The sequence below is a fragment of the Mustela nigripes genome, chromosome 13 (genome assembly GCF_022355385.1).
Source record: "Mustela nigripes isolate SB6536 chromosome 13, MUSNIG.SB6536, whole genome shotgun sequence".
Taxonomy (NCBI): domain Eukaryota; kingdom Metazoa; phylum Chordata; class Mammalia; order Carnivora; family Mustelidae; genus Mustela; species Mustela nigripes.
Window position 1 is genome coordinate 50,939,469 of NC_081569.1, and position 20,785 is coordinate 50,960,253.

General features: G+C 35.6%; 1 protein-coding gene across 1 annotated transcript; it reads right to left on the reverse strand.

Moving 5' to 3' along the window:
* Positions 1–3,298: 3,298 nt before the first annotated feature.
* LOC131999314 (olfactory receptor 11H6-like) lies at positions 3,299–16,108 on the reverse strand. The gene is made up of 3 exons (XM_059372096.1): positions 16,060–16,108; positions 9,293–10,236; positions 3,299–3,355 (listed from the first exon to the last, which is right to left on the reverse strand). Exons 1-3 carry the CDS (start codon positions 16,106–16,108, stop codon positions 3,299–3,301), a joined length of 1,050 nt encoding a protein of 349 aa, XP_059228079.1.
* Positions 16,109–20,785: the final 4,677 nt, after the last annotated feature.

Sequence of the window (20,785 nt, forward strand, 5' to 3'; positions counted from 1 at the left end):
GCATCACTGATTCCATGCCATGAGGAGTTTACTCAATTTATGTCATCTTTAAGTTCAAATCTGTGGTTTTTGAAGTGAAGATATGATTATGGTTTTGTTTTTACGAGTTAGAACAGATTGTAACAGACCATTATTGTTCTAGTTCTTACCATATGTGTCCATTTGCCAAAAATTTAACAGGCTAGCATATGCAGTAAGTGCCCTAAGGAGATTACAAGCACACAGAGCATTAATCTCCAGGTAAATTCTACTGTTGTTTCATACAAAGAAGGCAATTTGGAGGATAGAATAGGAAGCCAGTGGAAAACTAGTTGGTCCAGATCTAGGTCTCAGATTTTTATGAGTCCTTGTACTCTGTAGTTTTCATATTTAGTTTTCCATGTTTGAGGTTACTTCATTGGATGTTACCTAAATAAACTGACACTGATCACGTGCACCCGAATGTTTATAGCAGCGATGTCCACAATAGCCAAACTATGGAAAGAACCTAGATGTCCATCAACAGATGAATGGATCAAGAAGATGTGGTATATATACACAATGGAATACTGTGCAGCCATCAAAAGAAATGAAATCTTGCCATTTGTGACAACATGGATGGAACTAGAGCGTATCATGCTTAGCGAAATAAGCCAAGCAGAGAAAGACAACTATCATATGATCTCCCTGATATGAGGAAGTGGTGATGCAACATGTGTGCTTAAGTGGGTAGAAGAAGAATCAATGAAACAAGATGGAATTGGGAGGGAGACAAACCATAAGTGACTCTTAATCTCACAAAACAAACTGAGGGTTGCTGGGGGGAGGGGGGTTGGGTGAAGGGGGTGGGATTATGGACATTGGGGAGGGTATGTGCTTTGGTGAGTGCTGTGAAGTGTGTAAACCTGGCGATTCACAGACCTGTACTCCTGGGGATAAAAGTATATGTTTATAAAAAATAAAATATTAAAAAAAAAAAGACTGGAGGTATCACAATCCCAGATTTAAAGATATACTATAAAGCTGTAGTAATCAAAACAGTATGATACTGGCACAGAAATAGACATATAGACCAATAGCACAAAATAGAGAATCTGGGAATAAACTCACACTTATGTGGTCAATTAATCTTTGACAAAGGAAAAGAATGTACAATGGAAACAAGACAGTCTCTTCAATAAATGGTATTGGGAAAACTGGACAGCTACATGCAAATGAAACTGGACCACCTTCTTATACCATACATAAAAATACTGAAGGAGAGAAGATATTTGCAAATCATATATCTGATAAGGGGTTGATACTGAAAAACATATAAAGAACTGCAGGGAGAGAAGATGGTGGAGGAGTATAAGGATCCTAGGCTCAGCTCCTCCCACAAACACAACTAAATAACTATCAAATCATCCTAAACTTTTGTGCTCCTCTGCTCTATCACCTCCTCCCTCTCCCCTGCAACCTATCTTCCCATATATCACCTCAGATTCACTTTTCTGCATATCCTACCTTCCAGAAAGACCTCGCTCTTCTGTTCATAGATTTGCTGCCATTCTTTTCTTTGCTCTCCATTTGATTTTTCAGGTGTTCAGAATGGTTTGATAGTTATTTAGCCAAATTCCTGGGGCCAGACCAAAATCGTATCTCTTACCCCACTGCCATCTTGGGCCTAGTAGTATGTTATCTAACTTACATGTATTTGTGGTCTTTCCGAATATTTTTCTTTTAGTTGACTTCAAGATTCATACTGTTGTGGTCTGAATATATGCATGATATTATCTCAATACTTTTGTACTTAATGAGATCTGCCTTATGACCTACCATGTGCTCTTTTGTAGAATATCCCATATGCATTTGAAAGAATGTATATTTTGCTGCTATAGGACGAAATCTTCTAAATATGTATCTGTTAAGTCTGTTGGTCCAGTGTGTCATTCAAAGCCATTGTTGCCTTATTGATTTTCTGCTTAGATGATCTGTCCACTGATAGAAGATGGGTATTAAAGTTTCTGCATATTATTGTGTTATTACCAGTGAGTTCCTTTATGTTTGTTCTTAATTGTTTTATATATTTGGGTGCACCCATGTTGAGGCATAAATATTTAGTATTGATAGATCCTCTTTTGGGATAGTCCCCTTTATTATGATACATTGCCCTTCTTCATGCCATATATGCAGTCTTTGATTTAAAGTCTCGGTTGTCTGATATTAGTATTGCTACTCCTGCTTTCTTTTGATATCCATTCACATTACAAAAATTTCTTCATCACCTCACGTTCCTTCTGTAGGTGTCTTTACATCTAAAATTAGTTTTTTAAAGGCACCACATAGATGGACCTTATTATTTTATTACATTTTTGATTAGAACATTTAGTCCCATTAATTATTGGTAGAAATGTATTTAGTTCCATTTTATTGTTCTGTTACTGTTTCTGGAGATTTTCTGTTTCTTCCTGGTCTTTGTGACTTTGATCTTTCGTTTCCACTTGAAGAGTTCCCATTAATAATTTTTACAGGGGTGGCTTGGTGGTCATGAACTCCTTTAGTTTTTTGTTTGTTTGGAATATTACTTATCTCTCCTTTTCTGAATGACAGAATGATGGTCTTGCTGGATAGAGTATTCTTGACTACATATTTTTCCCATTCAGCACCTTGAAAATGTCATGCCACATTCTTCTGGCTAGCCAAGTTTCTGTTGAGAAATCTCCAGCTAGCTTTATGGGTCTTCTCTTGTAAGTTAGGGACTTCTTTTGTCTCACTGGTTTTAAGATGTTTTTATCACTGTATTTTTCAAATTTAACAACATGTCTTGGTGTTGGCCTGCTTTTGCTAACTTTGATGGAGCTCCTGTGCCTCCTAAATCTGGAAGTCTGTTTCCTTTCCCAGATTAGGGAAGTTTCAAGCTATTATTTCTTCAAATAATTTTTCTGCCCCCTTTCCTCCCTCTTCTTCCTCTGAGACTCCTAGAATACAAATGTTACTGTATTTGATGGATGTATTCCCTAAGTCTGTTTTTGTGTTCTATAATTCTTTCTCTCTTTTGTTCAGCTTTATTATTGTCCATTCTTTTGTACTTTATATAGAAGTGATATCATTTATTCATTCCTCTGCTTCTTCCAGCCTTGTGTTCATTGCATCAAGCCTGTTTCCAATCTCATTTTTTCCACTTTTTATTCCTGTTTCTTAATTATTTTTGTCTCTACAGTAAGGCCCTCCCATAACTCTTACAATTTTTTTCTCAAGCCCAGTGAGTATCCTTATGATTGTTGCTTTAAATTCTCCATCCAGCATATCTGTTTCACTGAGATCTCTGGCCATGACCTTATCTTACTATTTCATTCGGGATGAAAGTTTCCATTTCAGCATTTTGTCTAAGTCTCTGAATTCCTCTCTGTGTTAGAAAAACCTGTTATGTTTTCTGATCCTGAGAATAGTGGCCGTATAAAGAAGAGATCATATAGTGTCCAGGAAGTGGCACTTCAGCGAATGTCTCTGATGTGTGCTATGTGTGCTTTGCTGTTGTGTTTCTTTCTAAAGAGGCTCTTTTTGCCTGCTCTGGGAAATGTTGAGAAATCTCCAGCAGTATTAGATAGATTGCAGGGGAGGGGGAGGAGGTGATAGAGCAGAGGAGCACAAAATCAGAACTTTTAGAAGTCTGCTCCACTGATGACATCATTCTGGTGGCTGAGCAGGTGGTGAAACCCTAGCTAGGACAGTATGGTCTCAGAATCCTCAAGGTCACAGAAAGGCCAGGGGTGCCTGAACGTGGCAGAGCTTCCAGGTATTGGAGCAGAGATACTGGCTTCAAAGAGTGAGCTGAAGAGTGGCATCTCAACTCAGGGATGCCATAAACTGTGATCCGTGACACAGTGAGGCCACTGCTCTTTGAGCAGGGACTTAATAAGCATCAGGTCCAGGGAGATTGGAGACTCCCTTTCCTCCCCAGAAGGAGTGGTGTGGGAGTGCACTGCAGGAATCTGGTGGGTACCAAGACTCCAAATGGGGCCATGTGCCAGAGATACAAGGCTTGATCACACAGAGTGCAGCCAAAGACCAGAGAGATAGGAGTGACTGCTTTATTCTGAGGGCTCACTGACCAGTGGCGACCCAAACTCTCGGGTCCTCTGGGGCCAGAGATAGGGAGGCTGTCATTTTCATTTCCATGCTCTAAAGCTGGGTGGAAAGATTTCAGGAAACAAAAGCTACTGAGAGCAAACCTGAGCAGATTACTTAGCCTGGCCCCTAGCAAGGGCAGTGCAATTCCACCTTAGGCAAAGACATTTGAGAATCAATGCAACAGGCCCCTCCCCCAGAAAATCAGCAAGAACATCCAGCCAAGACCAAGTTTACCAATCAACAAGAACTGCAAAACTAACTTGAATTCAAGTAAAAATAAATTTAAAAATATATTTACAGGGCGCCTCGGTGGCTCAGTGGGTTGAGCCTCTGCCTTCGGCTCAGGTCATGATCTCAAGGCCCTGGGATCAAGCCCTGCATAAGGCTCTCTGCTCAGCAGGGAGCCTGCTTCTCTTCCTCTCTCTCTCTGCCTGCTTCTCTGCCTACTCGTCATCTCAGTCTGTCAAATAATTTTTTTAAAAATCTAAAATATATATATATATGTATATATACATACATATATATATATATTTAAAAACTACAAAAAAAGTCAAAACTTCAAAGGATATATTCAAGAAAGTAAAAAGTTTACAGATTAGGAGAAAGTAATTGCAGATTACATATCTGGTAAGGGACTTATGTCTAAAATATGTTAATAATACTTTCTACAATTCAACAATAAAAAGACAACACAAAGTAGTGCTCAAAGGATTTGAATATATATTTCCTGAAAGAAGACAAACAAATGGCCAAAATGAGCACATGAAACAAAGGCCAGTAACATTAAGGGAAATGTTAATGAAAATGAAAAGAGAACATTTCACACCTACCAGGATGACTCAAGTCAAAAAAGCAAAAAAATAACAAATATTGGTGAAAATACAGAGAAAGTTGAAATCCACATTATGTACATTGTGCGTATGATATAAAAATGTTGTAGTCTCTTTGGAAAATAGTCTGACAGTTCCTCAAAATGTTCAATTTACAGTTAACTTATGATCCAACAGTTCTACTCACAGGGATATGCCCTATGGAAGTGAAAAAGGTTCAAATAAAGATCATGACTGTTCACAGCAGCATTACTAATAATAGGCACAAAACAGAAACTACTCAAATGTCCAACTGTTGAATAGATAAGGAAAATGCTTTATATCCAAAAGATAGAATGCCATACAGCCAAGAAAAGAAACAAAGTAGATACATGCTGTGACATAAATGAACCTTATAAACATTATTTGAAGGGAAAGAAAGAAGCCAGTCACAAAATGCCACATATTGTAGGATTTCATTTATATGATGTCCAGATTAGGTAAGTAAAATGGACAGTGGTTGCAAGAATTTGAGAGAAGGGAGAGTTACTGCATACAGGCTTTCTTTGTAGGAAAAGGAAAATTCTAGTTGAGAGTACGTGATATAGTGTTCTTGAGACTGTGAGTAAAGGTATATCTAGTAATTCCAGCAACTATAGCAGTACCTGACAGCTACTAGTCATTACACCCTAACTTACAGTAGGCAAAAATGGGCATATCAGGAAAAGGAAAAGCATGGTTCATCCTAAATAAAGCTCTTTTCAAAAACAATTCTTAGAGGGTGCCTGGGTGGCTCAGGGGGTTAAAACCTCTATCTTTGGCTCAGGTCATGATCCCAGGGTCCTGGGATAGAGCCCCCACATCGGGTTCTCTGCTTAGTAGGGAGCCTGCTTCCCCCTCTCTCTCTGCTTGCCTCCCTGCCTACCTGTGATTTCTGTCAAATGAATCAACAAAATCTTTGAAAAATAAATTCTTAGAAGTAAATATATAAAGGAAAAATTGCATTGGCAATTGCATTGGCAACCATCTGGATCTAAATATTCAGAGTAGTTTCACTAAAACCTGGTGAGACAGTGGGAAGACATGTAATTATGATCAATGAGGAATCACCTTTCATAAGACTATATTTTGTCCTGTTTTTAGTATTGACACAAGAATTAACACTTAAATGTTGTTTTCTAAATTCAGCATATATATAAAGTATCATGTCATCTACAAAGACAGAGAGTTTGACTTCTTTTTTGCCAATCTGAATACCTTTTATTTCTTTTTATTGTCTGATTGCTGTTGCTAGGACTTCTAGTGCTATGTTGAACAAGAGTGGCGAGAGTAGACATCCTTGTCATGTTCCAGATCTTAAAGGGGAGGCTGTCAGTATTTCCCCATGGAGGATGATATTTGCTGAGGGTTTTTCACAGATAGATTTTATGAAGTTCAGGAATGTTTCCTCTATCCCTATACTTTGAATCGTTTTAATCAGGAATGGATGCTGTATCTTGTCAAATGTTTTTTCTGCATCAATTGAGAGGACCATGTGGTTCTTCACACTTCTCTTATTGATTTGTTCTATCACACTGATTGATTTGCAAATGTTGAACCACCCTTGCATCCCATGGAGAAATCCTACCTGGTCATGGTGGATAATCTTTCTAATGTACTGTTGGATCCTATTAGCGAGTATCTTGTTAAGAATCTTGGCATCCATATTCATCTGGGATATTAGTCTGAATTCTTATTTTTGGTGAGGTCTTTGCCTGGTTTGGGGATCAGGGTAATGCTGGTTTCATAAAAAGAGTCTGGAAGTTTTCCTTCTGTTTCTATTTTTTGAAACAGCTTCAGGAGAATAGATATTATCTCTTCTTTGAATGTTTGGTAGAATTCCCCAGGGAATCCATCAGGTCCTGGGTTCTTGTTTTTGGGAGGTTTTATGATCACTGCTTCAATTTTGTTACTGGATATTGATCTATTCAGGTTGTCAATTTCTTCCTGATTCAGTTTTGAAAGTTATAGGTTTCCAGGAATGCATTCATTTCATCTAGGTTTCTCAATTTACTGGCATATAAGTGTTGATAATAATTTCTGATGACTGTTTCTATTTCCTTGACATTAGTTTTGATGTCTCCCTTTTCATTCATAATTTTATTAATTTGGGTCCTATCTCTTTTCTTTTGGATTGGTTTGGTCAATGGTTTATTGATCTTATTGATTCTTTCAAAAAGCCAGCTTCTAGTTCATTGATGTGTTCTACTGTACCTCTTGTCTCTGTCTCATTGATCTCTGCTCTAATCTTGATTATTTCCCTTCTTGTGTGTGGGGTTGGCTTAATTTGTTGTTGATTCTCCAGTTATTAAAGGTGTAAAGAGAGCTGGTTTATTCTGAATTTTTAATTTTTTTTTTTTTTTGAGGGAGGGTTAGATTGCTATGTATTTCTACCTTAAGACTGCCTTTGCCATATCCCTTAAGTTTTGGACCAAAGTATTTTCATTCTCATTGATTTCCTGGTTGATCCAAACATTCATAAGCAGGGTGGTTTTTAACTTCCAATTATTTGAATTCCTTCCAAACTTTTTTCTTGTGGTTGAGTTCCAGTTTCAAAGCATTGTGGTCTGAGAAAGACTCTATCCCCAAACTACTAGAACTCATCCAGAAATGAAGTAATGTGGCAGGATTAAAAATCAATGCTTTAAAAATCAATCAATGCTTTCTCATACAATAACAATAAAAATATAGAAAGGGATATTAGAGAGTAGATTCCATTTACTATCACACCAAGAGCCATAAGATACTTGGGAAGAAACCTAACCAAAGAGGTGAAGGATCTGTACTTGAAGAACTACAGAACACTCGTGAAATAAATTGAAGAAGACACAAAAAGATGGAAGAGCTTTCCATGCTCATGGATTGGAAGAATAGACATTGTTAAAATGTCTATACTGCTTAGAGAAACCTATACTTTCAATGCCAGCCTGATCAAAATTCCACTGACATTTTTCAAAGAGCTGGAACAAACAATCCTAAAATTTGTATGGAATCAGAGAAGATCCAAAATTGTTAATGAAATGTTGAAAAAGAAAAAACAAAAAATCTCATTTCAAGCTTTACTACAAAGCTGTGATCACCAAGACAGCATGGTACTGGCAAAAAAACAGACACATAGACCAATGGAACAGAATATAGAGCCCAGGTATGGACCTGAAACTCTATGGTCAAATAATCTTCGACAAAGCAGGAAAAAATATACAGTGGAAAAAAAACCATCTCTTCAATCAATTTTTCTGGGAAAATTGGACAGCTATGTGTAGAAGAATGAAACTCAACCATCCTCTTTTACCATATACAAATATTAAATTTAAATGGATAAAATAGGGTGCCTGAGTGGCTCAGTGGGATAAAGCCTCTGCCTTTGGCTCAGGTCATGATCCTAGGGTCCTGGGATCCAGTCCCACATTGGGCTTTCTGCTCAGCAGGGAGCCGGCTTCCATATCTCTCTCTCTGCCTGCCTCTCTGCCTACTTGTGATCTCTGTCTGTCAAATAAATAAATAAAATCTTTAAAAAATGGATAAAATACCTCAATGTGAGGCAGGAATCTATCAAAATCCTAGACGAGAGCTTAGGCATAACCACTTTGACAATGGCCACAGCAAATTCTTTCAAGATATGTTTCCAAAGGCAAAGGAAACAAAGCAAAAAATGAACTTTTGGGACTTTATCAAGATCAAAAACTTCTGCACAGCAAAGGAAACAGTCAACAAAACAAAGAGGCAACCCATGGAATGGGAAAAGATATTCGCAAATGACATTACAAACAAAGGGCTGATATCCAAGATCTATAAAGAACTCCTCCACTCAACACACACAAAACAGATAATCAAAAAAATATATATATATATATGTATATATATGCCCATCAAAAAATGGGCAGAAGATATGAACAGACACTTCTCCAAAGAAGACATACAAATGGCTAATAGACACATGACAAATGTTCATCATCTAAATTCAGCATACATAACTTTTGACTCATTTGAGAAAATTTTATCAATAAAGGTAAAATAAAGGTCAGATTGACTGCATGTAGCATGTGTGTGTGATTTAGCAGCAAAATTTTAACTAGTATTAAATCTAAGGATCAGAAAGATTAGTGATTTTTTTTAAATTTTTATTTGAATTTGAAGGATTTTACTATTAATAATTTTCCATAATAATAAAAATGAAGAGATGGATACAGTTTATAAACATTCTATTACAATGAATGTTCCTCAACCCAAAAATTTTTAATTCCATTTATACAACTGAATATCAAGCTTTTAATTATTTATTCACATACATTTTTTTAGTTGTGAACAAAAGTACTTCAAAGATTTCTTCCATACCTCTGACTAAATCTCACAATCCTGAATAATTTTCTCAGAGCTACTTTCATCTCCTTATTTCGGAAACTATAGATCAAGGGGTTGAAAAGAGGAGTTAAAACAGAATAGGACAAACTCAGAATCTTCTGTATCTCAGCTGGATTGCCTGCTGTTGGGCTTACATATATGACCATGATAGAGCCATAGAACAGGGACACCACAGCCAGATGGGAGCCACATGTGGAGAAGGCCTTATGCTGACCTTCTACTGAGGGGACCCTCAGCACAGCTCTAATCACCAGGATATAGGTGCTGGTAATAAAAAGGAAGGTGGAGAAAATGATTACTGAGTTGTAGATGGCACAGATGATCTCAGTGGCGTGAGCTGGCACACAGGACAGTTTTATAAGGATATCTGGGTCACACAGGAAGTGATCAATCTTCTTGGAACAACAAAATGGGAGTTGAAAGATGAGGTTCATAGGCAAGAGGAAGTATAGGAAGCCACACATCCAGCACCCAGCTCCTATTCTGATGCAGCGCTGAATAGTCATGACAGTGGGGTAGTGCAGGGGCCTGCAGATAGCAAGGTATCTGTCAAAGGCCATGGCAGACAAGAAGAAGGTCTCAGTGGCACCCATGGAGAAGAAGAAGTAGGATTGGAGGAAGCAGCCATAGAAGGAGATGGTGCTGGTCTCAGAGAGTAAGTTGGCTAGCATATTAGGGACAATGGAGGTGATAAACCAGATCTCCAGGAAAGAAAAATTGGCCAACAGGATGTACATTGGAGTTTGAAGTCGATGGTTCCATCTCACAGCACAGATAATGCACAGATTTCCAGTTAGTGTCAGAATATAAGTCCCAGAGAAGATTGAAAAGAGGAAAACCTGAATTTCACAGGTATAAGAGAAGCCCAAAAGAATGAATTCACTCACAGAGCTAGAGCAATTATTTGTGTTTGAATATTCATTTGTTTGTAATGCTGTAGAAACAACAAATTTCCATAAGATAAACGGCCTTTTAGTATTACTTATTAAGGCAAATATATTGATTATGATTACACCACTCTGCATTTCAATAAAATAATATTATAACTCATATATCTTAATCATTTTTAACTATTCGTAGTCCTATTCTAGATATAACAAATATAAAATGAACAGATACTTGCCTGTCATCCTGTGCGTTACAATCAAAACTTTTGGTATTGACAATAAGCAATTCTATATTCAGAGATCTACAAAGTTTGGTCAAGCAGTTAATGAATACAGACTGAATTAATACAGCTAAGAGATAACTCAGCATTTTTAACATATGAAGATATTAAGATAATAATATTCTATAATCTTTGTTCTATTTGTGAGAGAAAAATGTCAAGTGGATTTGAAGACAATATCCAATTTGTTAAGTACTATATGTAATACAATTAATGTTTTATTAATTAATAAATAATTTTATTGTTAGGTTATGGACAATACTCATATTTATTTTAGAATAGATTATAAGTCAACATTAAAATAAAAATTAAAAAATTAACAGACAGGAAGCAAAAAGTTGCTGACATGGATGTGGGGAAAGGGGTACCCTCTTACACTGTTGGTGGAAATGCAAACTGTTATAGCCACTCTGGAAAACAGTATGGAAGTTCCTTAAATGTTAAAAATAGAGCTACACTACAACCCAGTAATTGCACTATTACATAATTACCCCAAAGATACATATGTAAAAAGAAGGGGTACCAGCACCCCATGTTCATAGCAGCAATGTCCACAATAGCCAAACTGGAAGGAGCCAAGTTGTCCTTCTACAGATGAATGGATAAAGAAGATGTGGTCCAATTTCTTTACACCACACACAAAAATAGACTCAAAATGGATGAAGGACCTTAATGTGAGAAAGGAATCCATCAAAATCCTTGAGGAGAACACAGGCAGCAAACTCTTTGACCTCAGCTGCAGCAACATCTTCCTAGGAACAATGCCAAAGGCAAGGGAAGCAAGGGCAAAAATGAACTATTGGGATTTCATCAAGATCAAAAGCTTTTGCACAGCAAAGGAAACAGTTAAAAAAATCAAAAGACAACTGACAGAATGGGAGAAGATATTTGCAAACGACATATCAGATAAAGGGCTAGTGTCCAAAATCTATAAAGAACTTAGCAAACTCAATACTCAAAGAACAAATAATCCAATCAAGAGATGAGCAGAGGACATGAACAGACATTTCTGCAAAGAAGACATCCAGATGGCCAACAGACACATGAAAAAGTGCTCCATATCACTCGGCATCAGGGAAATACAAATCAAAACCACAGTGAGATATCACCTCATACCAGTCAGAATGGCTAAAATCAACAAGTCAGAAAATGACAGATGCTGTCGAGGATGCGGAGAAAGGGGAATCCTCCTACACTGTTGGTGTGAATGCAAGCTGGTGCAAACACTCTGGAAAACAGCATGGAGGTTCCTCAAAATGTTGAAAATAGAACTGCCCTATGACCCAGCAATTACACTACTGGGTATTTACCCTAAAGATACAAACGTAGTGATCTGAAGGGGCACGTGCACCCGAATGTTTATAGCAGCTATGTCCACAATAGCCAAACTATGGAAAGAACCTAGATGCCCATCAACAGATGAATGGATCAAGAAGATGTGGTATATATACACAATGGAATATTATGCAGCCATCAAAAGAAAGGAAATCTTGCCATTTGCGACAACGTGGATGGAACTAGAACGTATCATGCTTAGCGAAATAAGTCAATCAGAGAAAGACAACTATCATATGATCTCCCCGATATGAGGAAGTGATGATGCAACATGGGGGTTTAAGGGGGTAGGAGAAGAATAAATGAAACAAGTTGGGATTGGGAGGGAGATAAACCATAAGTGACTCTTAATCTCATAAAACAAATGAGGCTTGCTGGGGGGGAGGGGGATTGGGAGAAGGGGGGTGGGGTTATGGACATTGGGGAGGGTATGTGCTTTGGTGAGTGCTGTGAAGTGTGTAAACCTGGCGATTCACAGACCTGTACCCCTGGGGATAAAAATATTGTTTATAAAAAATTAAAAAAAAAAAAAAAGAGGATGTGGTCCATATATACAATGGAATATTACTCTGCCACCAGAAAGGATGAATACCCATCATTTACACCGACATGGATGGGACTGGAGGGGATTATGCTAAGTGAAATAATTCATACAGAGAAAAACAATTATCATATGGTTTCACTCATATGTGGAACATAAGGAATACTGCAGAGGACCGCAGAAGAAAGGAGGGAAAACTGAATGGGAAGAAATCAGAGAGGGAGACAAACCATGAGAGACTTTGGACTCTGGGAAAGAAACTTAGGGTAATGGAAGGGAGGTGGTACATCAAGGAGGGTACATGATGTGATGAGCACTGGGTATTATATACAACTGATGAATCATTGAACACTACACAAAAACTAATGATGTAGTATCTTTTGGCTAATTGAGCATAATAAAAAAATAAAAGTATTAGACCTGAAAAAGAAAGTTTTTAAATATCAATTGCTCCCTTCAGTAAAAATAGTAAAAATATACTCTTAAAAATATTACATGTAGGGACGCCTGGGTGGCTCAGTGGGTTAAAGCCTCTGCCTTTGGCTCAGGTCATGTTCCCAGGGTTCTGGGATTGAGCCCCGCATCAGGCTCTCTGCTCAGTGGGGAGCCTGCTTACCTTCCAATCTCTCTGCCTGCTTCTCTACATGCTTGTGATCTCTGTCTGTCAAATAAATAAATAAAGTCTTTAAAAAATATTACATGTATATGGGTTTTTTTAAAAAATGTTCATGCATTTCAGTACTTAGGATGCTGCACAGAATGTCAAAGAGATCACAATCATTGAATTTTTGTCAACAAAGACAGCCCAAGAAAATGGTATGTTTCCTATTCACAATTCTTCCTATAGGAAGGAAATGCAATTTTAAAAATTTCTGCTCTAATAACAAATACTATCAAGGATACTTTCTTTTTTTTTTTAATTTTTTTTTAATTTTTTATTTTTTATAAACATATATGTCTAACAATCAGTGTTATCATCATCATTAATTTAAATATGAGCGAGTAAGGACAGTATTCAGTGAGGTTCTTCAATGCTGTATGATTGGTAAGGAGGGTACGTCTTCAACTCTCAGGTGTTTTATGTGGAAAGAACAAAGACTCAAAAGTTATGTCTAGAAAATAGTGGTTTTCATAGTATGGTCAGGAACTCCTGATGATCTCTGAAGATGTTTCAGGGCATTAAGGTCAAAAGTAATTTCATAATAATGCTAAGATATCATTTGCTTTATTCACTCTTACTTTTTCTTGATTACTGAATGGAGTTTTCTAGACTGCATGATGGGTAATCTCCTGCCAAAATGTTTGATATCACAACAAATGTTTGGTGACTCAAACCAAACAACATCCTACTGTTTTCTCTTAAGTAAACATTATAGAAATTTATTAAAATATTTAAAAACACAACAATCTCCATAAATTTTTGTTATGTTGACAAAAGCAATTATCTTTGAATTGACATTTATGGTAATCTGATTACTTTATTATTGCCACTTTAAAAGGAATTTAGTACAAACTTTATTTTTTGTTTTAATTTCTAAATGGTAAATATGAATAGCTATAACTCATATGAACAAAACCACTTTGGGGTATTTGATGAGTTTTAAGATTTAGAGGGGTCCTGAAATCATCAAGTTTGAAAACCACTAATTTGCAAAAAATTACATCTATCTATAAATAAAATGAAAAGATTATATATTTTGCTTTGGTTTGGTTTGGGTTTGGAATTGCATAGATAGTTGCATGTTAAACTGTAAATAATGCTGTGAGGACATAGCAGATTTCAATTATACACATTATTATTATTAACTATTGCTACCATGCTGTACATGAGATCTTAGAACTTACTTATCTTGTAACTGAAGCAAAGTAAAAGTACTACAAGAGGTGATGGATAATTAGTTTGGTTAATTAGTTTGACTGTGGCCATCATTTTATGATGCATATCAAATCATATCATTGTACCCTTAATACATAAAATTTTTATTTGTCAATTTTACCTCAATAAAGTTGGCAAAAATAAACTATAAAATAGGACAGTTTGGAAATTAAGAGCAAATAAAGAAGAAAAATAAATTAATCCATAGTACTAAAGTCTTAATCATGAATTCACATATATTCATAGTCTTTAAAGGAATTATGTACTTTTAAGGTTTTTCTTAAAAAAAAACTTTGAAATTTGAAAAGTAACAGACTCATACTTAGGAAGAATTTTTCTAAAACAGTAATTTCATTTAAATTCCAAAGTAATCACAGGTAAGAACCCAGACTGATGCCCTGGATTTAGTATGTAGCACAGTGTTACAAAATTGCAGCCCATGTAAACCCTCAATAATCACCTAATACTTCTGCCATCAACTTTGGGTTTTCCCTCTTTGTGTTTTTCTTCATTATTTCTACTATTTCTTTATGTATGTGTGGAAATGTCTCTAAACATCTCAGTGTTTACCTATTTTTCTTTGTTTCATTTGGCTTTTTTCTGAGTACATGCATGCATGTGTGTGTGTGTATGTGTGAATATTTTGCAATTCTTTCCATATCTATAATTTATTCACATGTGATTACATCTTCTCCAGATTTCATAAAACAACTGCCTGGAATTTAGCTTTCTAGTCAATCAAGTTCTTTCTCTTGCCTCCTTCCCCAACTTTGTATTTACCTTCTCTTTTTGTAATCTCTTTGTCCAGTGTAACTGAATATGTTTGAAAGTTAAATATATTTCATTTTATATATGGACACACACATATATATATATATACATATTACACATATTTATGGAATGAGAGAGGACGTATTTTTACAAATATTTTCAAGTTGAAAAACTGATGTGCAAAACACTGTCTTTCTTTAAAAGGAAATTTAAAAATATTTTACTTATTTATTTGTCGGAGAAAGAGAGCGCACAGGCAGGCAGCATGTCAGGCAGAGAGACAGAGGGAGAAGAAGGCCCCCCGCTGAGCAGGGAGCCTGATTCAGGGCTGGATCCCAGAACACTGGGATCATGACCTGAGTCAAGGGCAGGTGTTTAACCCACTGAGTCACCTAGATGTCCCTCTAAAGGAAATAAACCTTAAAGATATTCATAAAAATCCTCATCTTTAACATATAGAAAAGATTTTGCAGATTGAAATAAGGACAGGAATGTGAGTACCAAAACTTAAAAATACAGAATAGAAAAAATACAGATATCTTGAAAGTAGAATGTTGCATAGTAGAAAACATCATTAAACAAGGCTTAGAAAAGACAAATTACTTACTAGACATTAAAGTTAAATATGTATCATTCATAAAGCTATGGCAAAGTTCACTGTGCTCAAAGAGGCTGATCCTTAAATTCTGCAAAACATGAATAAAATTTCCTTCTTTCTTATCCTCTAAAAATAACAGAAATTAGCAGGGCAATAGGCAATATATCACTTGAGTTTCACTGAAGGAAACTTTGACTTACTGGAAATACATTCACTTACTGGAATTTTCTCTACCTATAGATCCCAACTCCTACACAGAGCAATACAAATGGGGAACTAGCAAACTACTTTAAGAGTTCTAATACATTTTTAAAGTTAGATTTGCTTATAAGCTCTAAAAAAATGCCTGGCTTTGATCCTGAAGAAAAAAATATTTTCATAATTCTTGTGTTAACTGGTGGAATATAAAACTAGGAATGGTGGAAGGGGGACAAAGAGGGGCTTGGAGTCATGTGAGCTTTACATTACCTGCAGATACAAGATGGGTATCATAGAAATCTGTATGGTTGAACACCATCTTCTATATCACAGTGAAAACTCTAGTCTCAGATCTCAGAAAAAGAACAAATATAATAGTGTTCCATGCACTGCTGTGGGGATTCACAGAACTGCAGACCCTTTTAGGAGAAGAAAATTACAAAACCAGTCATGGGCCTCTTCAGGCTTGCCCTCTTATACTTCTCTTGCTTAAATAAACTGACAAAGCAACAGGAAACTTGACTGTTGAAAAGAGAATCAGTCTCATGATCTACACAGAATAAAAATGAACAACTGAAATAGGAAGCCCTTTTATTTTCTGTGAGGATCATCTTTGGGGAGTGGCTCTCTAGAGAGCGAATTTATAAAACAATGGCCCCATTTCCTCACTCAGCATGCTGTAATTTGTTTCAAATTCAAACACGTTTCCTACTTTAATTCACACAATTTTTTATTTGGAGAAACAAGAGAAATACAAACACATAAAATTATCTGGGCAGGTATTAGTTTTCTGTTTAACTATGATAGAAGTAATCTTCTCTCTGATTGATGAAGTTCTAGAACCTAGATGAGGTTCGGTGGGCTGAGGTCCAGAGCCGATGACCAAGAAATAATTCTTGAGACATCTTTGGTGCAAAATGGTGGTTTATTAAAGCATGGGGACAGAACCCATGGGCAGGAAGAGCTGCTGCCCTGGGTTGGGGTTGTGAGAGATGGCAGGTTATGTACCCTGCCATTAGGGGAAGGTGAGGGGAAGGGAGGTTTCAATGGAACTTTCATATGCTAAAGAGGGCCTACAAGGTGCTGGGATACTGGAGGCCTTGCTGCTTGATCAATGTTGTCTTTTGGCAAGCCATTCACATTTCTGCTATCAAGCATCTTTGTTAGTGAGACTTGGGTTTAGAAGAAATTTAACTTTATTTAGGGCTTGAGGAACTGAGTTATTTGCCTCTGGAAATTGTGCTATTGATAAGGTAAATTCTTTGTTTGTAGATCTCTAGGACATTTGTAAACCAAGGGAGACTCCTGTCTTGTAGGATTGTGATTTCTGCAAGTTAACTATTTGTTTCTCACTTATGGCAGTCATAAGTGAGTCAGTCAGAGGTGCCTGAGGAATGTCACACACATTGCTGAGGGGAGCAGGTGGAGAGGGGGTGCAAGGTGCCAGCTTTTGCTTTGTCCTCTGCCAGGCTCCTGATCCCTCATCATGATAAAAAAAAAAAAAAAAAAAAAAAAAAAAAAAAGTTGTGATTCTGGCAATGAGACTTCTTTCCATTCTTAGAGAAAAGACTATGGAATGTAGGTTAACACAAAGATTAGGAGCCTGTGCACTTAAGCATATTAAAGACTCTCTTCTTTTGTTTCAGACTATTTATCATCTTAACTTCAATTTGCTTGTCCCACCACAAGCTCACCACAATCACAAACACTGAGATGCATTCTTTAACTATGAGTAAAATTCTTTAAATAAGAAAGACATTTATGGAAATTTCCCTTGAATTTAAGTACTTTGCTAATGCCTTTTAATGGCTCCATAGTATAGTATCAACATTTTATGAATAAACAAAATTTACATAATGATCCCCAAGTTTTCTCAAAAACTTGGGGATCATTATGTAAATTTTGTTTATTCATTTATTATACTCTTGGTATAATATTTTTCATTTATTATACCTTTGGTATAATATTTATTCATTTATTATACCTTTGGTATAATAATTGGAGCTATGAAGATTTTAAATCGAATATTAACATATATCTTGAGTAGAGTATTTCCAAATAATAAAATATGATCAAATAGAGGTTAGTACTTTAAAAGATATTCAATATTACATCATTTACATCATATGTGAATATAACATATAAACATAACTTTTTAAAATCATTGATTGATAGAAAAATATAGGAACATCTTACTAATGGTAGAAAAAAGTCATAGATAAAATTGAACACCCATTTTTGATAGACTTCATAATAAATCAGAGATAGAAGAAAATTTCTCTACTTGGTAAAGAATCTCTGTACCAGAAATAAGTGGCTAAAACATTCTATAATAATAAAATCGAAAGCATTCCAATTAAAATCAAATTCAAACAAGAATGGCCACAATAGTAAACAGAGTTACTGTTTCAAGTGATTCACTGTCCTTCCAGTAAAAGGATTATATATCCATGTCTCACAAATGTTACACTAGCCAATGTAACTTGGTTTGTCCAATGTAATGTATGACAAATTTAAATATACCCTTCTTTTAAAAGATTTTATTTTATTTATTTTTTGTCAGAGCAAGCATGAGCGCATAAGCAGGGGGAGGGAGCAGCAGGCAGAGGGAGAGGCAGGCTCCCTACTGAGCAAAGAGCCTCATGTGGGACTTGATCTCAGGATCCTGGGATCATGACCTGAGCTGAAGGAAGATGCTTAACCAACTAAATCACGCAGGTGTCCCATAAATGTCTCATTTTTAAAGAAAACCTATAACAACCATTATGCAAATATGCCATAGCTCCTTTTTCTATGTAATGAAAATAGTAATTTTATTTTGTCGTGGATCCAAGAATGAAAGAGAAATATAGAACCAACCATGAACCAACAAGTAATATGATTAAGAAAGAAAAAGGAGGTTGCTATTAGTCACTGATATTTACTGGTAATTTTTATGATAACATAAATTGGGAAAAGCAATTGATATCATCATCATGACTGTTCCTATCCACACCAATGAGACAAAAATAATTTATGGTATGACTATTAGAAGAGAGAAATTTTAATTACTGACTGAAGAAATGATGTCTATGATGAACAAGAGAACCAACTATGTTAAACATAAGATGATTCAATAAATTGATTACTGAAAAAATAAAGAGAAAATACAATCTTCCTTTTATGGATGCAAGGATGTGTAAATTAATGTAGGGAAATTATTTCATTTTCATTAGCAACACAAAGTCAAAATAACCTAGAAAAACGTTTGCAAGATAACTGCAAGCATTATCAATAACAAATCTTTACACTGGTATATAAAAGAAAACCTGATTAATAGGAAAGGCATACCATGTTGCTCAACTGATCAGCTAGTTAGTGTCAAGGATAAATAATTAACATAAGTCAATATACAAAGTCAATGCAATTTAGACATATCCCAATCAGACTGTGTGAAAAGTATTGTTATAGGTATTTTAAACTTTACAAAGATTTAAAAAGCTTGATTGTTTATTTTTCAAGATGTCACATGTATTTTGGAAAACTAGAATAATGAGGTAAAATTAGGCCTACCTTATAAATTATATTTAAACAAAATTACTTAAAACTGTGGTAGGAACTGTTATAATTAATTGACCAAGTAGAGAATACATAAAACGAAATAATACTCAACTTCACAGAGTTAAGATTCTAGTAATGGTTATTTTCAATTCAAATATGGAGAAAAGATAAAAGATTAAATACAAAGTATTAAAAATTAAATTCCGACTCTACATTTTATCATACACAGATAATAACCTAGATCAAAACATGTGATAAACTTCAAAAGGTTGACCAAAACACACAAAAAAATACATACTTTTATATCTTAGTATAAGAAAAACTTTTGTATAAGAGATTCAAAACCTGGCTTTGTAACAGAACAAATGAACATTCATTGACTTCATAAAAGTTAAATGTTTGAAAAGTAAAACAGTGCCACTAACCATCTTAAGTAACAAAGATAGAATTTTTGATGGGTATACCATGAGATAGAAGCCACTAATTTGCACTGACACCAGAAGTTACAAAAATTTTTATGAATTATATACAAATTTACATGAATTCGGTATCCTTCAAGGTAAGTCTTAATATTTGACAAAAGGGAAATTTATAATATTAGATCCAAATTGACTCCAGCATATCCTTTGAGGGCATTTTCTACAACAAGCCAGAAGAAAAGGAATCCAAGGAAACAGTGAATGTCTCTGGGCAAGGAGCTGCCCTAGAGTTTGAAGCTGGCAAAGTAGCAGGCATTTGGGAGAAATGGTCCTGAAGAGAAGGAACCTAAAGAAAAGGAGCTCAAAAATCTATGGATTAATTTTCATTTCCTTTCTTTCATTTCAGTGACCAGAAATACCAATTTTAAAAATGAGGCTCCAGTTCAAGAACCAAGGAATACATACCAGAAATAAAAATAAAATTAAAAAGAAGAACCCTAACAAACACACACACACAAAAAATGTCTGTAAGAAGTATGAAATATATACAGCACTTATATTGCCATCATGTAATATAAATACAGGACATAGTAAAAAGTCCTAATATATGTGTAATTAAAGTCCTTTATATAAATGAAAAAATCACCAAATAAAAACAATATTTAAAGAAATAGTAGCCGAGATTTTCCCAAACATAATAAAATACATAACTTACACATTTAAGAGAGCCAGAGAATCACAAGTATTATATAAACAAGTCAAATTTCACTTGGCTAATGTTAAAAATGTTAAAAATCAAAGACAAAGGAAAAAAAAAATAAAACCAAAGGGGGGGGAAGTCATATTGATGAAGTCCCAGAACCTAAGTCAGGTTTGGTGGGGTGAGGAGGTTCGGAGCTGACGACTAAAGAAAGAATTCTTAAGAAGTCGTTGATGCAAAAGGTGATTTATTAGAGCATGGGGACAGAGCCTGTGGGCAGGCGGAGTTGTGGCTGCCCCGGGTTGTGAGGGTAGGCATGTTATATACCCTGCAGTAT

Excerpts from the sequence above, each read along its gene's own strand:
- LOC131999314 (XM_059372096.1), bottom strand. The coding sequence starts at position 16,108 with ATGGTGTTCAACCATACAGATTTCTATGATACCCATCTTGTATCTGCA. Across the intron at positions 10,237-16,059 it reads TACCCATCTTGTATCTGCAG|CATTACAAACAAATGAATAT; the intron begins GTAATGTAAAGC and ends TTGTTTCTACAG. Across the intron at positions 3,356-9,292 it reads TGAGAAAATTATTCAGGATT|AGACTTAGACAAAATGCTGA; the intron begins GTGAGATTTAGT and ends AGAGGAATTCAG.